This window comes from Arvicola amphibius, chromosome 12 (genome assembly GCF_903992535.2).
Source record: "Arvicola amphibius chromosome 12, mArvAmp1.2, whole genome shotgun sequence".
Classification (NCBI taxonomy): Eukaryota; Metazoa; Chordata; class Mammalia; order Rodentia; family Cricetidae; genus Arvicola; species Arvicola amphibius.
The window spans coordinates 20,635,638-20,662,207 of NC_052058.2; the positions used below are offsets into that span (position 1 = coordinate 20,635,638).

At 43.5% G+C, this 26,570-nt stretch overlaps 1 protein-coding gene across 2 annotated transcripts in view; it reads left to right on the forward strand.

Annotated features, from left to right (window-relative positions):
• Positions 1–19,374: 19,374 nt before the first annotated feature.
• The window catches only part of Cadm3 (cell adhesion molecule 3), a 29,744-nt gene continuing 22,548 nt past the window's right edge, over positions 19,375–26,570 (forward strand). For both annotated transcript variants that reach the window (XM_038349601.1, XM_038349602.1), the window contains exon 1: positions 19,375–19,456. In XM_038349601.1, coding sequence (XP_038205529.1) covers positions 19,375–19,456 — 82 coding nt within the window. The remainder of the gene's footprint in view (positions 19,457–26,570) is intronic.

Genomic DNA, 26,570 nt, shown 5'->3' on the forward strand with positions numbered 1-26,570 from the left:
AACAAAAGAAAAGAAAAAAAACAAAAAATTAAAAAAGTAACAAAAAGATATACAGAGCCAAATACCCCTTTGGTTAGTGTGTTCAACTCTTAGAAACCACTAACGGTCTAAAGCTGCCTGATCAACTTGCAGAGGTGACCATCCAGACCCTCCCCAACCTACCTATCTCAAAACTGTATGGAATCTCAAAAGCCAGTGACATTTGGAATTGAATGCATATAATGTGGCCTGTCCTCCAAACACAGGCTGAGGAAGCTGGAAGGAGAATCTTCCTCCCCTGGCCATCTTTCTCCTATTCTGTCAGCCTTCTCCAGAAAACCATCTGGAGACCACTCTATACTATTTCCCTAAGCATATGAAGTACAAGGAAACTGTCCCATACTTTAAAATTAGAAGGACTATGGCTGTCAAATTCACCAGATTTTTCTAAAAATTTAGAAGGAAACTCTTCTTCAAACAAACCACCAAGCAAAGTAGTTAATTCCAGGTACTCAGCTGCCAGTTAACCCTCTTTTATCCTTTTTCAGATCAGGGCTCTGGTTGTATTTGTGCCTTACCAGCTCTTCTACCTTCCTGTGTGTTCAGGACCTGAGTTCTGTTATACTCCAGTTCCTTCTTGCTGTTCCTATCAATTTTTCCTTCTTCCTAAGGATGCATAACCCTTAGTAATTTATCTCTTTAGAATATTCCTTTTCCCTATAACCATACCTCTCTGATTCACACCCCCTCTCCATCCTGCAGTTGACATTCCCTAATTATTTCATCACCCAACCACTATGTATGATGTTCAATTTCATGTCACATCTCCCTCTGTTCTCTTGTGCCAAAGAACCTATCTACTTCACATACTCTTGACACACTCAGTTTCTGCTCTTCTCAGAATCTGCTCACTGACCTTTCCTATCTCTGTCCTAAGTCTAAAGCTCTCTGAGCTTCCCAAATCTCCAAATCACTCCCCAACCACACCCTGCTGCTTGGACCCAGACATAGCTACTATGGACCCTCAATTCTCAGACCCCTGTTCCTTCCTCTAAATTCACTCCTCCAGACTTTCCTGGCCTCCTTATAGTTCTCCTGCTCAAGTCTCCAGCAGGTACCACCTATCATTCTGGATGTCCTTCCACCCTGTTCATCCAGTGCCATCTTCTGACGCTCCTCCAGAATGACGAACTGCTCCTTACGCACTCCCCATGTTTACCTCCTGATACTTTTGCTTCTACCTGGCTTTACACAACATGTGCTTCTGTTTTATTTATTTCCTTTGTTGTCTAGGACTCTGGGCCTGCTAATCCCTATGGCGTTGAGTTGCTACAGATATGGCTTGGCAACCAACCTCCTTAATATTCAGTTACCATGGACTCAAGTCCTTAAAGGAACAGACTCTGTGAGACATAAGTCAATGAACTGGAAGACAGATCCTTAATGACTCAGTAATCTATGATTATAGGTCATGATATTAAAAACATTGGTTTTGATCAATACTATGAGTAAGCCAGGCTTTCCATTATTCCCCTGGAAAGACCTTTGATGTAAACAGAAAAAAGGTGTTCCTTTACACTGCATCACTTCCATTAATCAAATATATATATATATATATATATATATATATATCCATAGACATTCAATCCCAAAGGCTAAGCATGTTCTTTACCCCAATAGAATCTATCGGGAGTTATCCTTATATGGTAGTTAGTCATTAAGGCAGGTACTTCAAGGCATACCACCACTCCTAAATGTCCGCGTTCTCCTGGAGTAATCAGCTCATTCCCACAGTCTCAGATTCTCTCTTTAGAAGGTAAAAGCTGAACACCCAAGTCCTTTCTAAACACTTGTCTATGACTCCAAGAGATAGTAATGGCAGTGATGGTGATGGTAGTGTTAGCAATGACAAACTTATTCCAAATGCTTTAGCATGGCTCAACATCACAACTGTCCTAGATTAGAAGAAGGATATTGTCATGGTCCTTCTACAAAAGAAGCATTTTGATCACAAACCAGATAATGAGCAACAAGTAGCTCTTGAAGTGGTAGAGTTAGGGCCAGCCATGGCATAGTGTTCCAATCTGCATCCATCTGGGTGCCTCCGCAGAAGGGGTCTGCTGAGTCACTTGGCCTGGACTAGTGACGTTTTCCTCTGGGAACAGGACAGAAGAACAATGAAGATCTAGAAGGGGCTCCAGGTTGGGATCAAGGGTCGTAGTGTTTAGAAGTCAGAAGGGGAATCCTCAGGTAAATAAGCTTGGGGTGGTCACCACTTCAGCTGCTAACCCTCTTCCCCATCACCCTGAGTTAAGACATGAGAAGCAGACAACCCAGGTGAATGCCCTGTGGCATTCGCCCCTGACGAGCTTGCCCCTTTCCAGGCATGTGGACGCCTTGGACTTGGTCTCCTTTTATCTCACTATGGTGTCAATGAACCTCTCTTGAATCCTCAAGATGGTTTCTACATGAAGAACATGAGAATCGAAAGCGAGCAGAACAAATGCTTTGCACTCAGTCTCAACTGATGAACCGGGATAATAAAAGGACTAGAAAACATCCCCCTGGAATCACAGAGAGTGCAAAATGGAGAAGGATTTTAAGATAACGGAGCCCTTTTCAACCTTATGTATCAGCTTAATATTTGCCACATGTTCTTATTACTTCTAGAGACTTTAGGAAAACCTCTTGCTTTGAAGATTAAATTAAAAATTCTAGGTGGGAGAATATTTGTTCTTTACGTGCTGTATCTCTGTGGTCTATGATATTTGTCACCCTCCCCATCTATAATTACATAGGTTAGTAAACCTGGGCCACGGAAATTAAATGACTTACCTGCTACTATAAAAATATAGTACCAGTTAGAGTACAGTTGGGAAACTATGGAATCAGCGAGAGCAGAGTTTGAATCCCAGCTCTGCTGTGTGACGACCCTTTCCTTTGTGTACCTAAACAGCCTTCTCTGACACTCAGATTACTCCTTTCACCTTACAGATCCACACAACTAATAATGTCTACACTTCACTATTATGATAAAGAGGCAAAGAGACAGTGAAACTCTCATCAGACTGGTGCCTGGCAGCCCCGGTCTCTGCAACGAGCAGGTTTCTACAGTTGGGTGCGCTGCCCACTGTCCCTTCTCCTCATCACTCCTCAGTTGACTTTAAGCCAGCTGCTGATAAAGCGCCCTCACTGAAGTTACTAATGGCTGCCTAATTGTCAAACTCAATAGTCTCGCTTCACCTTCCTGTAGCATCTCACACTTGCGACCACAGCTTCATTCTTAAAAATATCCATCTGGTTTCCGTGGCATAAGCTCTTCTAGCTGCTGTCTCATTCCTCGGCCCTTTCTTCTCACTCTCCTTCACCAGCCCCTCCTTCTCCTTAACTGTCACTTTACCAAAGAGAAGTATTATCAGGACTGCCAGAGGAATGTTAGCAGCATTGTTACAACCTTAAATAGGAAAAGAAATGATAGCAAAGATAGGCCGTGCCAGGATAAATCAAAGAAAATAGTAGAAGCCATCAAATATTGATCGCACAATGAGGTATTTTGTTCCGGTACACACACATGTACAAATACGCCACCCTCTCACCCATGTAATAAAATGTCTGAGACAGTTAAAGTAAGAAAAAAGGTTTATATTGGCTCATACTTTTGGAGGTTCCAGTCCAAGACCAGGTGGATCTGTTGGACTCTGGTTGGAGAACTGGATTTGCTGGCATGGGGTACATGGCAAAACAAAACTGCTTATGTAAGTCAAGGGACAAAATGGGAAGGCAGGAGAAGCTGGCACTGGAGTCACACACAACCCCCAGTGACCCATACTAGGCGTCACCCCCTGAAGGTTCTGTGTCTTTCAATCTCAGGAGACCAAACTTTCAGCTCATGTTTCTCTGGACATAGCCAATATCTGGGCATCATGCATGTACTAGAGCATAATAAAAATAAATTGACATCCAAGGAGCATGTGTATTCAGGGCATAATAGAAACGATCGCCGACAATCACTACATTAAAGTGTCTTGGTTATTTTTTTTTCATATTTTCTCCCTGCATGACCTCAAATGGCACAAAACACCCACTATTGACTAAGAGCTAGAAACCCCCATATTGATCTGCAGGCCAGACAGCTCACATGGAATTAAGCCTGGTGAACACAAGCTGCCTTTGGATAGCTGTCCACTGTGACTCATGGGCGTCTCAGATGCATAGTGCATAAACCTCAGCTCCATGAATCAGCTCCTCACAATCCATTTAGTTAATGGTAGCAGCATTTCATTCATTAATTACCACCTATTTATTTATTTATTCATTCTACAAATCTATAAATAACTCTATCTGCCAAGAAATGTGCTGAATTTTGAAGATAAAAGGATAATGATGATATCACATGTAGTTCTTAAATTAAAAATATTTTCATTCCATATATTTTGATTATGTTTACCCCTCCCTCAATTCCTTCTAGATCTTTCCCACGTTGTTACTACCCAACTTTATGTTTTCTCTTTCCCTCTCTTTCTTCCTAAGGCGCAGGTGGGGGAGAGAACTACAAAAACTAAAATCAAAACATACAAAAACCTTTTGTGAAAACAGAAAAACAAACCAAATCATAAAAAAGAAAAACGTTGTCCAACTCTACAGACGCAACCAACGCACTAAAACCTCAAAGAGGGCTGAGTCACCATCAATTCTGAGGATTCTGTATGTTTTCTAGAGCTACAGGCCTAAGCTCATGCTTAAAATAAAAACAGCTTCTAACCAGTTACAAAAGCATGTGTGTGCATTCATGCATGTGTGTGGCTGTATTCGTGCATGTGTGTGTGTGTGTGTGTCTGTGTGTGTGTGTGTGTGTGTGTATGGGCAAAAGCACGTGTTGGGTGGAAGCTCACATGCATTGGTAGAAGCTAAAAAGGAAGGGCACTCTGAACTAACAGCACCAGCAGAATGATAACCAAACACCACCTGTGCAAGAAACTACAGCAAATGAGATACTGGCAAAGTTTATAGGCAGGAAGTGGCAGTGGTTGCCTGCAAGGATCAGGCCATGAGGTTCCCTCAGTGCCAGGTTTTAATATTCTAATCCCTCACCAGATGAAGGGTTTTAGGGCCAGAGAGCTGTGATAAGGTCTACATTTCAGATACATACCTGTTGTGCAGAGATCATATCCAGAGGGCACAACCAGGGTGTTTCTGTAGGTGAGTTATAATGGAGAACTAAACCCCAGTATAGAACTACTTCAGGCAAATTATGATTTCTCTTGAAGGTAAACATAATGCATCTTATTTCACTATCGCCCAGAGAAAAGCTAAGAGTGAATTGTTTTATAATCTGTCCTTCCAACCCTCCCCTTTGTGATACATAGTGCTAAAGTACTCAAAACTCAATAAAGGAGAATGAGGTCAAATGAAAGGGTTAAGTTCCATACTGGCATTCCTGGGTATATGGTGATATTTCCTTTCTAAAATGCCCTTCTCTTCTCCCTACCATACATCTGTCTGAAAAACTGTTCATCGTCCTTGACTCAGCTGAGTCACCTCACTTTCTGCAATATTTCTCTGACTCCCACAACAACCCAAAGCAGATTGGATCACACCCATCTTCACACCATCCCTGCACCCTGTGCATATGGCTATTGGAACCCTGAGTGCAGTATATCGCAATTAATTTGTACACGTCTTTCTCCCACCAGATGATGAGCAATTTCAGCTCTTTCTACCCTTGACAGTCGGAGCAGTGCCTAGCGCACGTGCCTGGAGTTGCTCAATATATGTTCACTGGGGCGGGGAGGGAGTAGGAACAGACAAACTGGTGGAGCAGTTCTCTGCCCTTCCTAGACAACCCCTCACTTATTCATACTTTATAATAGAAGTATTAGATGGGAATTCTTAAAATGAGACCTGAGAATTATATATACATCTAAAAGAAAGCTAAACTATACTAAGAGCTAAGAGTTAATCTTTGGGTCCCTACCCTAAACCATACGCTGATGCCCCATATATGTGTCCATCCTTAAAAAAAGAGACACAAGATGGTTGATCTTTTCCTTTACTTTCAAAGGTACAGTAAGAAGGTGGCCATCCTCCAAAAAGAAGAAGGTCGGGCCCATGTCAATACTGTAATCTTAGGATTCCAGCTCTAACGCCCATGAGAAATATGTGTCTGATGTTTCGGCTACCCAGTCTCTGCTTCTGTGCTACAGCAGCCTGAACGAAGACACGTCTTCCATCCCAAAATATTACACCCCACAAAAAGCTTCTCCTGACTCCAGTGTTTCTTTCCATGGTTCAGCATTTTTCAAGACATGCAACTACCAGGGCTGAGAACTGTATCTTATCTCTTCCCCTTTCTTGCTTCTCAATCCACCACCCAATATTCTGTTTCAGGGTCAAGTGCAGGGCTGTTTTAGTTCATCCTCAGACTCCAGTAATCATCATTTGACTGAACTTCTTGAAATAAGCTTTCAAATTTAAAAACTTTAGTCTTTCAGTATACAAACACACGATCATTGCACAAATAGCAAGAATGGGATATAAACAATCCCCTTGAACACTCAACCCCACTCTCACTAACCACTGGCATTATAAATAATAGTTTTTCAACTTTAATATGAAGCTGAAGAACAGAAACACTCAGTAAGTGCCTACTGTGTGCCAGGTACTATTCTAAACAGAATAATATACGAATACTCAATCATACAATTCTTAAATGTATGTAGACGGCTGTCTCTATTTTCCACATAAAGAACCGAAAGGCTAAGATGGTGAAGTACCTGGCTTGGGGTCACAGAACCACTAAGTAGCGATTCTTAAACGTACATTTACACAAACACGGAATTTTCATATCCATGTACACCGCGTTAACCTTTTTGTTCTATTTTGTACAAAAAGATAATCATGTGTATTTCTTTACATTTTAATTGAACAATACATTTTGGATATTTTTCTATAATGGTTCACATAAATTTACCTCATTCTTTATAACTGCAATGTGTTATTACAAAGTACGACATAGCCTTATTTATTTTACCAATTCGCTATTGATGGATTTGAGGTTGTTTTTCATTTCTCACTACTGGAAAATATGATGAGATGCACACCTTTGTACATGAATCATGGCATTCACGTGTGAATAAATCTATACACAATTTGTGAAAACAGCACCTCTGGTATTTCCATTTTTAATTTTGATGCATCCTGCCAAAATATCTCTCAGAAAGCTTTGCAGACTTACAATTTCACTCATAATATATGAAGGTACCTATTTCCCTCCACACTTACCAACACTGTGTGTTATCCATCATTTTAATTTTTAGCAGTCTGATGTGTCTCTTTGTTGTTCCTTAACAGTCTTTGTTCCCTTTGGTGCTTTAACTTATATTTTTCAAAATTCAAAAGCAGTTGATCATCTTTTCAGATGATAATTGGACAATTGCATTTTTCTTGACAATTTTCATTCATGACTTTTGCCCAATTTTCTATTGGCTCATCTGCCTCTTTATGTTTACAGTCTGAATAATTTATGTGTTGTCAACTTTAACTCTTTTTCCCACTCTGTAACTACTTTTGAATTTTGGCAATGTTGTTTAGAAGACTAATCATGTCAGGAACACAACTCAATCCTGTCAACAATTTCCTTTGGAGATTTTGTAAGATTATTTCTTAAGAAGAGCTTCTCAGCTTCCAAGAGCAAATGTATTTTTTCACAGTTTAAAAATTTAATGTGCCACATGTGTTGACACAAACCTTTAACTCCTTCACTCAGGAGGCAAAGGCAGACCCATCTCTTAGTTCGAGGCCAGCCTGGTCTACAAAGTGAGTTCCAGGACCGCCGGGACTACACAGAGAAACCCTGTCTCGGGAGGAAAAAAAAGAGTATATTTTGTTTATAAATTTTTCCAACATGTCCATCTGTTCTGTGCATAGTATAAAGGAAGTTGATCTGCTCCCACCCCAACTGACAGCCATTTATTCTACTGCACTCTACAGCCCAATCTTCAGTTATGAAGAGCGAATATACAAGGAAGACAACCTTTTGCGCCAAGCACTAAATCCACACATTGATTTGAAAAGATGCCATGTCTTCACTGTGTTTAAATGATTAGATTTTTTTAAGTAGCTTGGGATAGGTCAAGAAACTGCTTCCTCTTTAATTTCTTATGTCCACCATGATCGTTCCTGTCTTGCTTTAGCAAGGGAAAGTTCAAATCTTCCTGTCAGGTACCAGAAAACATCTTCATGCGGTTTAGCATAGTATAGCACTGGATTTACAAGTGAAGATTTAACACATCTTTACCACCCTGAATACAGGATTAATATAGTTAAAGACTAATTCAGTCACGTGACATCCTGCTGCAAAGTCATTCCAATCGATGCGGGACTAGCACTGAAACCCTCCGAGGACTAGGGCTACAGCTCAGTGGTAGAGCACTTGTTTGATATTTGTGAGGCTTTGCATCCATTTCCTCCATGGCATAAAGATAAAGGGCTCATCAGTGTCTGGTTCTCCAATCTCTCTTTTCTAGCTTTGGTTTAAAAGCTCTCCCAATTCATTTTCCTATATTCTCATTTGCAGCATTTTTCAAACAAACTAGTCTACATGTTCTATTCTAAATAATTCTTCAGTCTCTGGGCTAAATATAGAACACAATTAGAGAGAAAAAACAGATACATCCTTTTCCATATAACTCACCAACATTTTGTGTCTACCCAAGATCTACCATTAACCCTTACCAAGGCAGGAATGCACAAGATTTCTTTACTAATTTGAAGTGGGGTGCAGATTGTTTTATGATTAAATAACCTAAGGTAATAAGGTGTGTGTGTGTGTGTGTGTGTGTGAGAGAGAGAGAGAGAGAGAGAGAGAGAGAGAGAGAGAGAGAGAGAGAGAGAGAGAGAGAGAATTTCTAGGAGAGAGAACCTTACATGGGATTTGAAGCAATCCAAACTCAGCATGCGTCTATGCTGCATACATCTGTGACAGGTGAGGGGCATGGAGGAAAGGGAAGAAAAACACGAAAGTATCTGAGTTCTTAATGATATCACCAGAAAAGACAAACCGAAAGGGACTTCACATCACATAAACGCTTACTCCTCAGAGGAGCTGAGGCAAGGATTCCTAGATGCTGAGAACACAGTGCATTACAGCAGAGCCACCACACCGAGGGGGCAGAGGATCAGAAATAACGAGGGGTCAGGGTGGCCACACGAGGGTAGCAGAGAGCAGGCTATGTTGCCAGCATGCAAGTGGCCTGGGTAAAAGTGAAGACATTGGCATTGTGAAATCTAGATCCAGGCAGTGCTTTATACTAAGACAATGAGAGTATAAGACAAGAGTCTGTGCAAGACAAGCACAAAAAAAAAAAAAAAAAAAAAAAAAAAAAAAAAAAAAAAAAAAAAAAAAAAAAAAAAAACCCACAGCCCTCAGGCAGCTGCTCCGAGGTGAAGGAGTCAGAGAGGGAACTAATGAGTATGTGCTCAGTTCCATGCTACGAGTGTTACATGAATGCGCTCACTTAGTGAAGCTGTAAGATTGGCAGTAACAGAGCCTAATGTTTAGCAGATGAAAAAGACCGATGGCAAACACAACAGCACAACATGTATTCTAGTCTTGGCTGAGTCTAACCTCAACCAGTGGTTTTCCCTGTGACGTCTTCTCATCCTCCCAAGCTTCTCCTTAAGGCTGGAGCCAGGACCTCCTGAGCTTCCATGGGGGCAGAACACGCGTTCACGTCTAGGTCTGCACCATAGACAGAAAACGACCCCAGACTTCACATGAATTCAGCAGGAGCAATCTGAACACATCCCCACTCCCTCCGTTTCTAATTTACCCAAGGGAGAGTTCTGAAACCAGGAAGTCTAGTGAGAAACCTCAACCCATCTCCACCGGCAAAGGGATACCAGTCTAGTGGTAGCAAGCTCTTGAACCTTAGGGCTTAAAAATATCTTGGGGCCAAAATAGACCACAAGCTGGCTATGCATTGGGGGGGGGGGATGCTTTAAAAATCAGGAATGCAAAAAAAAAAAATGTTAGAAGTTCTGGAACAGCATCTCATGCTCAATTCACAGCCACCAGTCCTGGCCTTACTAACCCACTGTGGCCTATCTTGAACCCAACAAACAAAGAGAACGGGATTAGAGAAGAGATGCAGGACTGATAAAGGAACTAGCAGAAGGTTATGAATTGGGGAACTTCTTTTGATGGACAAGAGGCCATGGGCCAATTTAATAACAGCCTAAACCCTCTAGAGGGACGTTACATAGTGGTCAGAAAAAAAGAATGAGACATCCTCTCTCACCAGGAACCAGAGGGAAGAGTCTCAAACAGCAGGCAGAGTTTTGCCTTGGATCAAAGACAAAGGTCCTTGAGGATAAAACCCAATGCTTCTTCAAATGTGACAGTCTGAAGGGACTACAATCTATTCCTTGCATCTATTCAACAAGGGTCTACCAGCAAGCTCTAGATGTTAGTGTTACACACAGTACCTTCTAGTTTTTGGCAATACAGCTCTAATCAAAATTGACAAGGTTTCCTTCCCTTTGGAACTTACACTTGACTCTGAGAAAGAAGGTAGATGATAAATAAGTAGAAGACCAAATCATCAAAAATAATAAGTGATTTCAAGAAAATAAGGTATTTCCAATGAGGCGGTATCCAAGCACTGAAGCAAATGCAAAACTAATCCCTCAGCAGAGGGCACAGGAGAAGCACTCCGGTTCAGAAAGGTGGGCATGAGCATGGTGTCTGCCGGTTAGAAACAAAACACCGGAGCCATGAGGCTGTGGGAAGCCAGAGAGGAAGGCATGGGTCACACTGTGCAGTCTTTTATGAGATTTGCAGTCAGTGGAGAGGAAGCACTGAGAAACTCAATGTCAAAAGGCAGTGTTATTTCTTAGTGTGAACCATTCCTGTGAACTGTTCTAATGAGGTATTTACATGGTTTCCTTGGGGATCAATGAACTTTGTCAGGAGATGCAGCTGTAGCAAGTCGTTTCTTAGGGTTGTCAGGGTTTAGGAATCACCCACAAGCACTTGGCACTAGAAACAGGAATTTTTGTTATTAACTCATGGAACCAGAGTATCCTGGGGAATCTAAATTGTTTGAGTAAGTGCCTCCAAGTCAGTCTTTCTTTGATCAGGCAAAGAAAGATATGTTGGAATGACCAGAGGCTTTTAAGACATCTAAGATTTCTAGGGTTAAGGCTATGGCTTAGCTGGTTGAGTGCTTGCCACATAGCATATGGTGGCAGTTTATGTCCCTAGCATCCGGGTATATGGCAGGCAGATGTGATGGCCCTTTCAGTCCCAGTGTGGCAGAGGAAGTGACGGTATTCCTATACCACATTGGCTAGCTAGATTAGCCCAATTGGTGAGCTCTGAGTTCTATTAAGAGACCCTGCCTCAATGTATAAAACAGAGAAAAATTGGAAAATAAACCCAGCGTCAACCTCTAGCATTCACATGCAGGTGCAACCATACACATGTGACTATGAGCATGTATATACATCTACACACAGAGATATCACCCCTACTACTTAACATATAATTTATAGGAAACTACCAAATTGCTTGAGTCACAAATTCCTCATCTATAAAAAGGGAATAATACTGTTTGCATGCCATAAGGCTGTGCATAAAGAATACATAATGAAGAATATGTGAAGTGCCAAGCACACAGTAGGCACCCCATGAATGCCAAATAAAGAAATGTATGTATGAATATATTAAAATTACACATGAATGAAAAGTGTATGCATTGACTTTTTACTGTGCTTGCTGTTTGAGCCTATAACATTCTTTACCATCAAAGAGAGCTCAAGTCTCACAGAATGACGATGGAATCCAGAGCTAGGGACCAACCTCCCTCCTTTGTTTGCTACTTTATTTATGAACTCACCTTCCATTCAACTGCTCTAGCAATCACCCCTAGCCTTTCTCACTGCTACTGTCCCAAAAGAAAACAATTGACTCAGTTTCTTCTTGCCTGTCCAGTTTGCCCTTGACTTGACCCATGGTCTGGGCTCCTGGGGCTGCTGCTGAGTACAGACTATTTCTTCCAGGAACTGAAGTAGTGACCAGACATCCCAGTTTTAGCAGTAAAGGCTCTGTTCATGACCACTGGAACAGTCCAGTCTTACTACTGATCTACACCATAAAATATAAGCTGCTGTGAGCCAATGTCCAAGTGCTAACTGATGCTCTGGATATTTTCTCTAACTTACCCGTATGATCTAAGACAAGACCACACTCAGCGGGTCTTAGTTAGTGTCATGGTACTAGTTTTCTGGGACCCAGGGCGGTCAAGCTTTTGCAGCTCTTATCCATCATCTATCCAGCACTGCCTGCGTTATCGCTCTAAAATGGAAATCTGACTTGACATTTCTCTGCTTAAGCCCTTCAATGACTGCTTGTGTGCAGAATAAAGAACAATCTAGCATAAATTTCCTCAGAGTCTAGCCACAACTTCAGTGTTCCCTGATTCACCATTTCAGGATACACTAGTCCCTCCTTCACGTCTTTCATTCCATTGACATCTGGCCAATTCCTTGTCTCAACATTTCTCTTAAGTTTAATTCCCATCTCTCCTCCGTTCCCTCTGTACCTCATGTGTACACACTACCACACTATCTTGTCATGGTGAATGTGATTGCAAGCCTGTCCTTTCTTTTGGACTATGAATTCCTCTAATGTGGTTTTCATGACTTATTCTTCTTTGTATTTTGTTTTCCAAGCACTGACATTTTGCAATAGAATTTTAAAATTCACCTTCACAGAAGGATTTTTAAAAGCAACCCACTTCTGTTGAATGGTCTCAGTTATCAAGCATTGGTGTTCCCAAATAGTAACCTATTCTTGACACTTGTATTATTCGTCACAGGTAAATATGGTTCAAAACTGGCACAAGGTTGGAAATGGGGTAAGAAAATTGGCCTACTGAATATTTAATTTTGTAATTTAAAAATATCTAGCTAGGCATGGTGGCACATGCCTGTAATCCTGGCACTTGAGACATAGAGGCAGAAAAATTAGAAGTTCAAGGTCAGATACAGACAAAGTTAGAAGCCAGCTGAGACTTCTTGAAAGGCAGTTTCAAAAATGAATAAATAGACAAATAAATAAATAATGTGATTGCTTAAGCAATTTCTTAAGAGGCTACCACAAAATATCCAACCCCTTCCAACAGGCATTGTTCATCACATAGAAACTTCTCCAGAGGTTATGAAGAAAAGAAGTCACGATTAGGGAGTAGAGTTCAGATCTGGACAGAACGTGGTGGTTTCGTACACAGCCTAGGCCTGTTTATTCAACAAGTGTGCTTCTAAAGACTCTTGTGGCATGTAGTCTATATTTACAAATGCAGAAGAACGTAACTGTTCAGAAATGTTCTAGAACTTTCCTTGGGAACTCCCTTAGGAAGCAGCACATCAATCAACCAATGCCACTGACTATTGTTTTACAGACAGGTCTTAGCTTTTTCTATTGCTCAGAATGAACCACCAACTCACATACAAAGTGTGCATCCTTAAAGGTATTTGTCCAAATTACAAGTGATATTTAAAGGATGAGTGTTTTCCACAACTACAGCAGTACAAAAGAAAGTTGCATGAAGCTAAAAATGAGGCTCATGGGACAATGCCAGGTTAGCAAACTCCAAGACTAGGTTAGAACACAAGATGACAGACAGACAGGCGGTAGATAAATAGGCAAGTAGTACGCTCTAAAGTCAATTATAATAATTATAAAGTGCATCTTACACAGATAAAAGTATTTCGCATGTATATTAAAATCAGCCTAATCAGTTTATGAATAGAATATCCATACAACTAAATACATGCATACCTGTGTGGCATATGCCATCAAATTATGATTATATGCATGTATCTGCTTATGTGGAAAATGGTTGACTGAGCCTATGTTTGTAAACTTGACATTTGGTTTAATTCAGAATTAAGTAAACTTGCTATTCTTTCAGTTTTTACACTGGGACTCATGGGTACAAAGTTAGAGAAGAAAATTATTGCAAAATCTTCAGAACACAGTGAGAGATCTATAATAGTTGATGTATATATTTAATATAATAGTAGCACCCAGAAAGAAAGATTACCCTCAGGTGGAAGGCTTTACACAGGTGGTAGCACCTAATCAAACTTTGGATGGATAAACACAATTTTCATCAGGCTTGATGAGACGGGCAATCCACGTATAGAGAAGGGTATGTGCAAAGACACTGAGGCATGAAACAACTTAGTGTGTTTGGGGAATTACAAGCAGCTTGATATTGCAGGAACACAGAATCAAGGTGAGCAGTGTGGAAGCTCTTCACAGGAGAGGCTACCGATCCCCAGGTAACGGAAAACGCACATTTTCATTTGCAGAAGGTTATATATGTCTGCTGTCTTTTCATAATACATCAATCAGCCTGGAGCTGGAACAATGGTGACACACAAATTTATTATATGATTTTATTTTTGCTTGAATTTATCACAAAACAATTTCCCCCATCTCTGCTCCTATTTGTTCTGTTTCCCTTCTGCTCCCTCACGGTGTACTCATTTCCCTCTGTAATGTGGTAATCCCAGCCCCTTCTGCCTCACAGAGTCTCCTCCTATATCAATCTGAGTCTATCGACAGCCTCATAGGTCATCTTCTTGTCTAACGTCAGGCAACTCCGCTTCTCTGACATTAAGAACTAAGCCCACATGACCTTCAGAGCCAAGCTCTGAGCAGCTTTTCTGGCTAAGCACAAAGTTAAGAATGTAGACTTTGAGGCCTGGATTTGTGTCGTTCCCCATCATGGTGCAACCGGGCTTCTTCGGGCCTACCATCCTCATCTGTCATAGAGGTGATGAGCACTGCGCAAGGACATGTGAGTATTAAATTGTGTAACAAGTGTGGAGAATTTAGCTGAGAACCTGGCCCTTAGTAGTTATTGCTAATTATAAATTCCAAGTGTCTAGTGATTGTCATCCCTAAGTCACACACACACAGACACACACACACACACACACACACACACACACACACACACACACACACACACGGCGATTTAATTTGGTAGCTATTTACCTTGACTTTATCTGCTTGCCTGGAAAACTGTGGGAGGCAGCGCTGCCCTGTTACACAACGCCAATTAGAACGATGCCCCCTGGGGTTGTGCAATATGGCTACTCTGAGAAGGCGAAGGCGAGAAGGCTTTTCTCTGCAGTGAGTTCCTTTCTATAGTCTGAATATTTTAACTTCATCAATAAATTACTTTAATGTTTCAAAGTACCAATAGGGTCTGTGGGCAGGGACATGCAGGGATTTTGTAATTTGCTCGATCTCTACTTTGTTCTGTTACTTATTTAAAAATAAAACAAAAACCACTAATGATATGTAGAAGTCAAGCCAGCGGGTATTAGTTGAGATTTTAGGAGAAGACGGGTCAGAATTACTTGTTGGCAGACAGCAGGTGAACACAGGGTCATGGATCGAGCAGGCCTGGCTGTGGATCCCCTGATTACGAATACAATCATGTTACACCCTGTTTTACAACGGCAACGGAACTAATAAATTCAACCACATTAGGTAGCTGCCGGGACCCACATGAGATACTGTGTGTATAAAGCACTCAGCATGAAGGCTGTAAATGATGGCTTCGTAATTCCTGGGATCTGAGGCCACTTTTTATCATGTACATGTTGCTTTCCTCCTTGCCGGCTTGAACCTGGTTACAATGAAGATACTAGTTAAAACTGATAATTAAGTTGGGGCTGTTATTAGGACTGGTAGTTAGACTCCCTAATAGATTAGGGTTAGGATTAAAATTAGAATTCAATTAAGGTTAGAATTAAAATTCGTTCCGAGGTTATTATTAAGGATGGTGTTAATTAAAACTGGATAATAGAAGTAAGGGCTGGTACTGCCAAGTACTGGTTTAGTTGGGTGGAAAATTGAAGAGGAAAGCAGTGTAGGTCGGGACCTGCAGAGAGTCGACTGATAAGAGTCACAGAGAAGGAAAGGGTCAGAGTGCGAGGAAGGATCTGAGGGACTGCTGAGGCACATCTTCTCAGATGTGTTTTTTTTTTCTATAGGTGTTGCTGGTCCCTCCCAGAGGAGCACATAAAACTCACCCTTTATAAGCTAAGCTCCTTCTCGCTCCCCTTTGAGCAGAAGCTGCGTGGGGAAGGAATGCCCAGGGCCCACACAGCTGTGTCTAGCCCAGCATCGGTGCCAGTATCACATTCCACACCCCCAGATCCCCAGGCTGTTGCTGAGTGGACAGAGGCATGCAGGAGGCCATGCTCACCCTCTCTCCACTCCCCTTCTTGATTCTCCCCAAATTTCACCGTAGCTCCCAGCTCTGTCATCCTACAGACAATCCATCTCAGACCTTGTGCAAGTCTCTGGGAAATGCAAATTGTATGTCATAGCATTTTCGAGTGAGGAGTAACCATAGAGATCACAATCCAGCATAGATACTTATGTTCTACCTATTTTTATGATCGGATAATCCTTGTAGGTCAGTCTTTCTTTGTAATGTTCCTTTTTCTAAGCAAATGACATGCTTGTAAGATTCAAGGGGCTGATGCAGACAGGGAAATAGAAGAATTATAGAGAATGGGTTCTTCTAAGTGGAATACATTCCTTGTAGGAGAAACTACCATTTTGAGGTAAACAGGAGAAGGGAACTCTTCAAACTGGACGTTTATTTTTTGTTCCTGGGTCTGATCCTCCTCACCCTTCTTGACTTCAAAGGGTACTTACTATCTGTCCCTCACCCAGTCCTGCCAGCCTTCACTAGCTAGATATTGAACACAGAAAGCCACTTGGCTTCTGAGCTTCATTTTCCTCATCTGTTCAACAAAGACCCAGTTTAAAAGGATGCTCTTCAAGGTTCTTTGCAGCTCTAATACATTTTTATTCCATAACTCTAAAAGTCAACGGCAACTTCATATGACCAAGATCTAAAAGGCTGCCAAACTCATCCTGATGACGCGATGAAGGAAAGAGGAGCCAGTAGGAAAAGAGCATCCCAGAGACTAATTTGCTAGCCTTAATAGTGCCTCACCAAAACAGCTCTCCTTCTTCCTCCCACCCCTGGTACCCACCCCTTACAGTAGAGGGCGGGGCCAGAGTAGCAGTCATCAGAGAATTAAGGACAGGCAGAAGGGGATCCTGTGAAGCACCAGATGGAAAAGATGGCTAATTAAAGGACTTTGGGACTTAATCCCACATCCCGCCTACCCCCACCTAACTCACCTCCACACCCCTTACCCTGTCCTCTCTAAATCCAAGGCTAAACGTTTCTCGTAGCTCAAATACTCTTTATCCATCAAGAGCCTTTAACTAGAAAAGCCTGATCCTTCCCACCGAGGCTGACAGTTTGTTTTGTTGTTGGGTTTTGTTTCACCACCCTTCCGTCCTTTTCTTATCATACCCAACCCCATACCAACCTGGTCCCACCTTCATCAAGAAGTGTAATCTTCCTACAAACTCTCCTTACCCTGTCCAACCTCCCCCCCTTACATCCCTGTCTCCATGTCCCCACACTGTATGTTACTCCATTGTCACTGCTCAGACTTCCAGAGAGTAGAGAGCTAGGGGAGGCAAAAAGAGCCAGAGTTGCCAACACGGGTCAAATCAGACATTGTTCAATATTGTCTAGGAAAAAAAAATAATTACCACCCAGACAGTCAAGAAATGTCCAAGAGGCAAGCAGACTTCTTCTCTAGAAACTATAAAGTCCAGAAATAGTGAGAGGAAAAATATCAGAGCAGACCCAGACCAGCCTGCAGGCTTCCCTGAACAGTATATTCTCAGCCCCAACTTCACTGCTTGTGATTTAGACAAGGCTTTACCCGTTACAGATTATGTTCTGCAGGCTGTCCTCAGGTTCTTAGATGACAGGGACATTAACTACATCACCATCCAGAACTAAGAAACCTTGACATAGGGACAGAAAGATTACTCAAACATTAAAGGCTAGCAAAAGAACGCAGCATGGGAAATGGGCTGCAGGCGTTATTAGAGACACCCACATCTCACTTCTAGAATGAAACACCCTATACTCTTCCCTCTGGTGCCCACTGCTGTGTCTTCTGCTGTTGAGTGAATATAAAACCTGGCTTAAGATAGATCAGGTTTATTATTTTTAAAGAACTCTTAGCATACCTAAAATTGCCTGATTTTTAGGATTCTAAAATTTAGGAATTCATTCCCCAAAGCTAAATTCTGACAAAACTAACACAGAAAGATCCTTTTCTGAAACATACCAAAAAAAAAAAAAAAAACAAAAAAAAAACAAAAAAAAAAAAACCCTCTCTCAGAGATAACCTGGAAGAACAGCAAACACTGGGACTTGGGACTCCTGGGTGTGAGCAAGTGCACTGTCTTTCTCATCCATCTTCTATATAGCCTTGGGGAGCACAGAGGCATTCATCACACGGTTTCTTGGTCTGTAAGAGGGTGTGTGGGTCTGCCTTTCACCGTGGGTTCTTGCTAGCTAAAAGTTGAGAAGATGAGAATCTGTGGAAGGCTGAGAAGAAGGGGGTATTGAAGGGCTAGCTGGGGCTAAAGAGGGCATCGAGGAGAGAAACTTGGAGTTACTTTGCAGGACATTTCTTTGGTTTAGTGTCTGGGATGATGTCTTTGAAGAAGACTTGAGAGGGATTGAGTCCCGTGACCTCCTTGGGTTTGTTTTGCAAAGGAGATGGCCTGGAGCCACAAATTGTTGCTGGACAAGTAGAAGGTCTTGAAGAAGAGGAACTAAGAAGGCTAAGCTTAGGAGAAAGGCTTGAGTAAGTAGGTACCCTGGGGAGGTATACTTGGCCACACTGCTGATAGGGGTGCCCTAGCTTTGGGGATCCCGGTTGCCTAAGGAGAAGGCGGGGCCGGAGGATCTCAGGCTAGTGGGCACGCCCTTGCCCAGGCCTGCAGTGGACGCTCTCGCCAGCTGGCCCACCGCCCTGCCCACCTCCCCTCTCCCCACCCCAAGCCTAAGAGGGGTGAGCGTGGGGTCCCATTGCTGAGCCAGCTCCCTTCATTTCCTCTACACCCGAGTGATGCTGGAGGAGCTCCCGGGGGAGAAGATGGAAGGCACCACAAAAGCGCTGAGGGGGTGTGGGAGGCGGGGGGGAGTAGGGAATGCGGCATCCAGGCCCCCCCGCCACCAGCCCAGCCCCCCTTCACCCCCCCTCCACCTCCAACCGAATGGTTTGCTCCGAGCGCCCTATTTAATCCCGGCGACTGCAGCAGCGCCGGCTCCCTCCCGGTACCCGCCTCGGCCCCGGGCTTGGAAGCCGCTCCGGGGGCGCCCTTTTGGACAGCGACGCCGTCTACCCAGTGCCCCCGGCCCCAGTCCCCGGAGATCCAGGCTCGCCAGCGCCCAGCCGGGTAGGCGGCCAGGAAGCGCGATGGGGGCCCCTTCCGCCCTGTCCCTGCTCCTGCTCCTCGCCTGCTCCTGGGCGCCCGGCGGGGCCAATCTTTCCCAGGACGGTGAGTGAGGGAGGGGGCGGCGCCAGGGGAGGTGACCAATGCCCCGAGGTGGGGGTTCAGATTGGGAGTCGGGAGCAGGGAGCCTGTTGGCTTTGTTTAGAAGCGAGGGTTCAAGTCGCCAGCCTCTTGGAATACCCTTGTGTCTGTCTCTGAGCGCTGTCTCTGAGGACCGTGGGGTGTGCCGGCGTGTGCACCCTTCTATGTACAGAGCCCACTGTGTGTGTCTGCGTGTGCAGTAGGGGTCTGGATCTCGGGAGGTTGCTGTCTATTTGGAGCAGCCGGGGTCTGGAAGTGTTGATGTCCGTGTGTGTCTGGGTGTGCGCGTCTATGTTGGTGTCTGGTGCTGCGTTTCTGTGTCAGAGTCTGTGTGTATGTCTGTGTCAGTGTGTGTTGGGGGCGGAGTGAGATTTGTCGCTGTTTCAGTCAGGGCGTGTGTTGGGTGTTTGTGTATGTATGTCTGTAGGGGTTGGGTGGCCAGAACGATCCCCCAAACTGCTGCGTGCAAACATTTCTGCTCCCCCGCGCGTCCCCCACCCGCCGCGGAGCTCGGAGTGGGCAGGGAAGGGGGCCTGGGTGAGGTTGTCGAGGGGGGCGTGGGCAAAGGAGAGGGGCTTCTCCTTGAAGCAAAACAACAACACTAGGCGGAGGGGGCCCCAGTTTGGCTCTAGTCCTAGTGGTGGCAAAATCTGGGAAAGGAAACCTATACTTGGGTGCGGGGCAGCAAAAGGAGAGAGTAAGATATTTGGGGAGAAGGATCGATGGGGAACCCAAAGCTTTCCTGAGCTGAGCATCAATTTTCCCAAATTTAGGGCGGGGTAGCAGACTAGCCTCTTTGCCCCAGTCTTTAACTCAACCCTTCTTGGGTTTGGAAAGGTAAAGAGGTGAAGGAAGGAAGTGGGGGGGTGAAGAAAGGAGGCGGGGCCAAGGGAGAGGGGACTTGGGGAAGAGCCCCTCCCGCCCCAGGCCAGGCTATGTAGGTCAGCGCTGTGGGGGCACCTCAGCCTTCTTAAGGACTGCTCGTGGTTAATGGGGTGGCTTGAAGAAGTGTGTAGAGATAAGAAGAAGGGCACCCCAGCTTAGAGCCTCAGGTCCCTGGAGGAGGGAAGACTAAAGGAATGCATCCTCCTCCTCTCTCTCTTGGCCTGTCAGTGGTGGGCTGGGTGGGGAAGGGAAGAGGAACGGGAACAGGACCTCTGCGGAGAAAAGGGAAGTGGGGAGAGTAGAGGGAGGGTGGTGGCTATGCCCGGCTAGATGCCAACGGAAAAAAAAAAGGAAAGAAAAAAAAAAAAAACAGAAAGAACCGCAGGGGAGGAGAAAGGGGAGGTGGTTCCTGGGCGATGGACCCAGTGGCCAGCAGGGATGGGCACAGGGCGGGGCAGGGTGGAGAGGGGAGGGGTTGGAACTGGGGAGGATGATGTAGAGAATTTCATCTGAGGAAAGCCGGCTGGGAGCCAGGGTGCTGGAGGAATAATAGCCCCACCTTGCCTGACCTCCTCCCCTTACCCTGTCTCTGTCCTGGTAAAGGAGCTTCCCCTGGTGTGAGGACCCTGGGGATCCCCTCTCTACAGTTGGTTGGCTGACTCCTTTTACTCTGTACTCCCCAAACTCCCCAAAGGAAGTTCCTCCCATCACCACAGGGATGGCAGTCTCTTCTCTTGCACATGGAATCCCTGTCCCCAGAAGACTGCACTGGTGACCCTGCTCACAGAGGAGATGAGCAGTTGCAAAAGGGGACAGTGGGTGTTTGTGCCTCAGTAATGACTCTCCTAAAAGGCCTTGACTTTCAGTGAAGTCCCTGTCTTCCCCATACTCATAGGTGAATTAAAGAAGCAAGTGCCCAAACTACAGTCCTTTGGCAATAAGAACTAAGAGTGCCAATCTAAGACCTGAAAAGAGAAAATGATCACATCAGTAAGCTTCAGGCTTTTCTTCTTTAGAACATAAATGACAAACTGGAGTAAATTTGTTCAGTGACCATATCTTTCCTCACCCAATGCATGACAACTCTTTCTTGTTCTTCAACTTGGGAACCTAGCCCCTATTTGGGCTTAAAGTTCAGAAAAAGAAAATTGTTGTATTCTCGGCTTAGAAATAAATATAGTTAGAGCAGTAACTTGGAGGAAGGAGGGAAAGGTAGTAACTTCTGTATGAGGAACTAAAGAGAATGGGTCAGGAAAAGGGAAATAGTTAGGACACTGTTTCCAAAGAAAATTCCAACCAAGCCTCCAGAATATCTGTGCAGAGGGCAGTGCCTGCACTGTTTGAAACATAACCATTAAGTATCCTCCACTCAATTAATTCCATACCCTGATTTCTGAGTCTGGGAAAGTGAGTGCCAATGATGGAAAATAAATTCATAGATTATATACTCCATGGATGCCACTCCTGGAGGCCATTCTGACTAGCATCATGAAGGGTATATAGCACCCCTGAGTTCACCTGGAGCTCCTGAGCAGGGTGCTAGGTGATGCTTAACTCAACCTGTAATGTTTGACCCAATCTAGGAGAGATGTGGTGTAAAGACTTAAGGACAAAATAATCCAGCATGCTGAAGCCAAAATGGTCAAAGGTGCTGTGACTGGGAAGCTAATTCCACTGAGAATCAGAAAAACAAACTTCATGTGCTGCTGAGGTGTAAAAGCTCCTTTGGGTACAGCATAAATATTTCAGACTCATAAAGATGGGCAGGGATTGAGAAGTTGAAATAAGGTAGGGCTATCTGAACCTGGCCGTTAGTGCTGTGGCCACAAGCCTAGGAATTTGCCACCTGCCCTCCCTTCTGGTCTTTCTCCACTAGTACTGGCAGACGTTGGCAGCTCCAGTTTGAGAAACACAAGGTCTGTGAACTTAATGCACCCTGTGGTCATGTCTCTGGTGAGCAGCTTGACATTCAATATTGTGACCAGCCTTCTCAGGGTTCTTTATTCCCGAGTTATTTTCAGGACAGTGATTTAACCCAGTGGATGGACAACCTTGCTTTGCTTCATTCCAGGTTATAGCAACTTAACCTTTCAGTGTTCCACACATGCATTAGTTTTCCTTCCCAATGACCTTCTGTCCACTGCCATGCATTCTGCAGCCCCCTGGCCAGGTGCCCAGTGTGGAGATCATGCCCAATGTGCCGGAGAAGCCCAGCATTCTCTGTAGTGTTGCCCACGGATCTGCTTGGCAGATCTGCTCCATTGAGTTTCTGTTCCTTGTTATAGCTGTAAGAATTCTGTCTGTTTTTATTTCTGTTCTCTTCTTAGTTCCTGCTATAACTCTTGGGAAGGACATACTCTCCCTTAAGATTTGCACAGCATCTGACACAAGGAAGTTAAGGCCATCAGAGAGATACTGGGATGACATAGTTAATTCATTGACTATTCAGTTTGCCTAATGTGGGTGTGAAATGGCTACCCAGAAATTACGGCTAGATATCCTAGCCTAAGTTTGGCCTAGGCTTAGATGGCACTGTTGGTTTCGATAGTTTTCTCTGGGACCCTAGTATCTGCCTCATTAAGGAAAAGAGACCACCGGAGAATTGCCGAAATTAGTGTCTGTAGCCTTTGCCCCATTCTTGGCTTCTCTGTATTCTTTAAGTTACACCTGACTTTTGCTATAGTCCAATTTCTCTGCCCTCTGCCAAAAGTCAGCTGAGCCATCAGAGTGCACTTAGGCTTCCTTTCTTCCTCTTCCAACTGAGGAAAGAAGACCTAGTCCAATTTCAAGAGTGACATGTTGGAGATATTCAGCATCCTCTTGAAATGGGTGACTCATAGTTCTGCAGCCATGAAATTCCACAGATGGCATCTTTTTGGTGTTGTTCTGGTCATTTTGAAATGGCAGACAGGACATGATACCACTGCACTATGAATCTTTAGATTGGACTTAGGCATTTATTGCTGCTGCTCACTGCACTCTGATATGTAGAACGGTGTTTAAAGCTGTTTGTTCTTAAATCGTGTGGTAGGGGGAAATCTCACAGTTGTCAGAGAAAGAAAACCCTTGGGGCTGTGCCTAGTTACATTCCACACTGTCTCCTACTCCAGCGGAGCTGCCTATTGGCTCCACAATCATTTTTTTTTTTTTTGTCATCTGAGTCTCTGTAAAGGAATGTCATCTAAGGATGGCAGTCTAGGCTTTTGATTCTCCTGAAAGCAGTCAGCTTCTTGCTGAATGAAAAACCCAGAGCATTAGAAAATTGGAGTAATGATATCTTCTTTTTATTTTTTCTCTCTTTTGTAGACTCGTGAATACTTGTCAAGCTCCCCACCACTAACCTCTACGCTAGCCCAAGATCTTCTTTTATTTTTAGTGTTAGAGTCTAGTGCTTCCTGTTTAACCACTGGCTACAGGTCAATATACTGGAACGAGAGAGAGAGAGAGAGAGAGAGAGAGAGAGAGAGAGAGAGAGAGAGATCACAGAAGAGTCTCATAAACCACTAGGAAAAGATTCAAGTCTCTAAGAACACAGTCAAATTAAGAATAAACACTCTATATCATTTTCAAGTGGAGAAAAACATGTCTCCAGGGCAAAGACCCATCTCTGCTGCCAGGATCAGCAGTGGTAATGGTTCTCTATAAGGTCAGAAGCAGCTGGGGCTCAGGCTCTTACAACTATGCCAGAGAAATTTCAAGCCAGCACTGTGGTATGTGACGAGGAGGTCCATCCATTCTAATACTGAAAAAAAATCTATCTCTCAGGAGTAGAACACATACATCTATTGAGATATTTTTTTCCACACACAGTGGCTCATTAAAGCTATATAATCGTTATTGAACCAGCAAGTATTAAAGACTCACTTATTAATTTACCAAAATTTTCTTAAGTAAAAAAGCCAGTTACTAAATTTCTCCAATAAAAACCCTGGTGACACAACTCTTTTCTGGGGGAGGGGGTGTGGATGTTGTTTTGTTTTGTTGAGACCGGGTTTCTCTGTATACTGGGACTTGCTTTGTAGACCAGCGTGACCTCAAACTCAAAGTAATCTGCCTGCCTCTGCCTCCTGAGTGCAGTGATGAAGGCATGTGCCACTTTGCCCAGCAGAAACCACTCATCTTAAAGAGTCTGGTCTCATGCTTCTTCTCCTTTTTTCATCAAATATTGACTTTTTATAGAAAATTGGAGACTATCAGAACATTTGTGTATGTTATATAACCTATCTGATAATTATACACATTTTGGCTTCCTTATATCCTAGTGTTTCTGAAGGGAGCAGGTCACAGGAAGTTTATGTCATTTCCTTAACTAGACAATAGTCCTAACTTTATTTTTTAATAACTTGTAGCAAATTAAAATCTCTTCATCACCACTCACACTTAGATAATTTGGTTAATGATCACACACTAACTAGTAACTAGTAGTGGTCCTCAGTCTTCTGGGTGTATGTAACAGACTCAGAGTCCTTCGGGGGAAAAAAATTGATGGGCGTCATGTGATGCTAACAGAAATCTGGCTAAGTTCTGTGGGCACCAGAGCCTGCTACCTTGCAATGCCAGGTCCCAATCTCCTTTCAAATAAACTACCTGTGCTTTGAACTCTCCATGGTGCTGGCCCCTCATGGTAACACTCCAGGCACTGCTTGTTGCTCTCCATGGTCCTGCTCCACCTATGCTTTATCATCTCTGCTCTCCCAGAGCAGCCCTCAGAACTGGCTTTCCCTCCCCCCTCCCCCTTCCGAGTCAGAAATACATGCGGCCCTGATATTTGAAAAGGAAGTCCACACCCTGTTACAGAGATATAGAGTTCTCCTGACTAAACATCCCTAGGAAGGAGACAAAATAGTATTTCTCAGGTGTACATGTTCAGGAAATTGGGGTCTACAGTGTCCTCAGATGGCCTTGAAATAATTCCATGTTTTACTGTAGCTGGAACCATACTTTAAAATGGCCCTACAGATGCTGTGTTTTAGACTGAGATGACATTGTTCCTGTCTGATAATCACATACACTCCACAGATGTAGAGTGTAGAATGAGTCCTCCTCAGTCAGAAGCATGCCGCTCTCAATAGCACCCTGATTCTGATGCGAGTCCCACCTGTCCCTACCATAATGCTTGCTTTCCTCTGTCCTGTGCCTCAGCAATGCAAACACGATATATAATAAACTAGGCAATAGAAAATCCCCAACATATGAGAGGCATAGAAACTAAAATCAGAACCCTGATTCACTCCTTCCACTTTTGTAACCATCTTTTATGGAGAAAGTGGCCTTAAACACAAACGTCATCCTGGATTCATGTCCTTGGCCAAATCTCAGTAGTTGCATCTTTCAGATGGACTCTCTTACACATCTGCCCAATAATCTGATGACACCGAGTGCCATCCACCTAGCCAGCCTGTTCAACACTTTATATCAAATCAGGGCAAGCTCCTCTTCCCCTGAGTCTAAACTGTCCCATGTCGATTTCTACATGAATGACCCAGAGAAGTGTCTAGGAGGCTGGATACCTAAATGACTTGCCAAGGTGTCTCCTTCATTTCCTCACTTGAAGCAAGAAGAAGCTTCATCCATCAAGGGCAGATAATGTAAGTGATTTACCTCTATGAGAGAGCCTTCTGGAAGATAAGATTGAGGTTGCAGCAACAGCTGGACTATCTTGCATCCACTCATTTCCCTGGACACTCTGATCTAGTGAAGAGCAGACTTATTTCCAGAAGGATTGAAATGCAGATTCTAACATTTTTCAGTATGTCCTTCATCCCTGTGTGAGATCTTACATCTGGAAAGGTGTCCAGGAGAAATACACACACACACACACACATACACACACACACACACACACACACAAATCTATATATGACTGCATTTGCTAAAGAATTATTTTTTCTTTTCCCCAGCTAGGCTTGTACTAATTGTATATTGATTGCTAATTATAAACACCTTTAGCTCATTTACTTCTACTTCAGGGTCAAGAAGGTCGGGAGTAGCACCTTGCCCTGGGGAAAAGAAAATGTGATGGAAGTCTGTGTCACATCCACTCATCTATAAGTTGACCACTACCTGTCCCTCTTCTTTGTCTTCAAAATTGTCTCAAATATTAGCAAAGTAGGATGAAGAGCTAGGACTTTGAATATCAGGTGCTATTCAGAATGGGCAAGACTTTGTTTCCTGTGTTTGTTTATTTACCTTC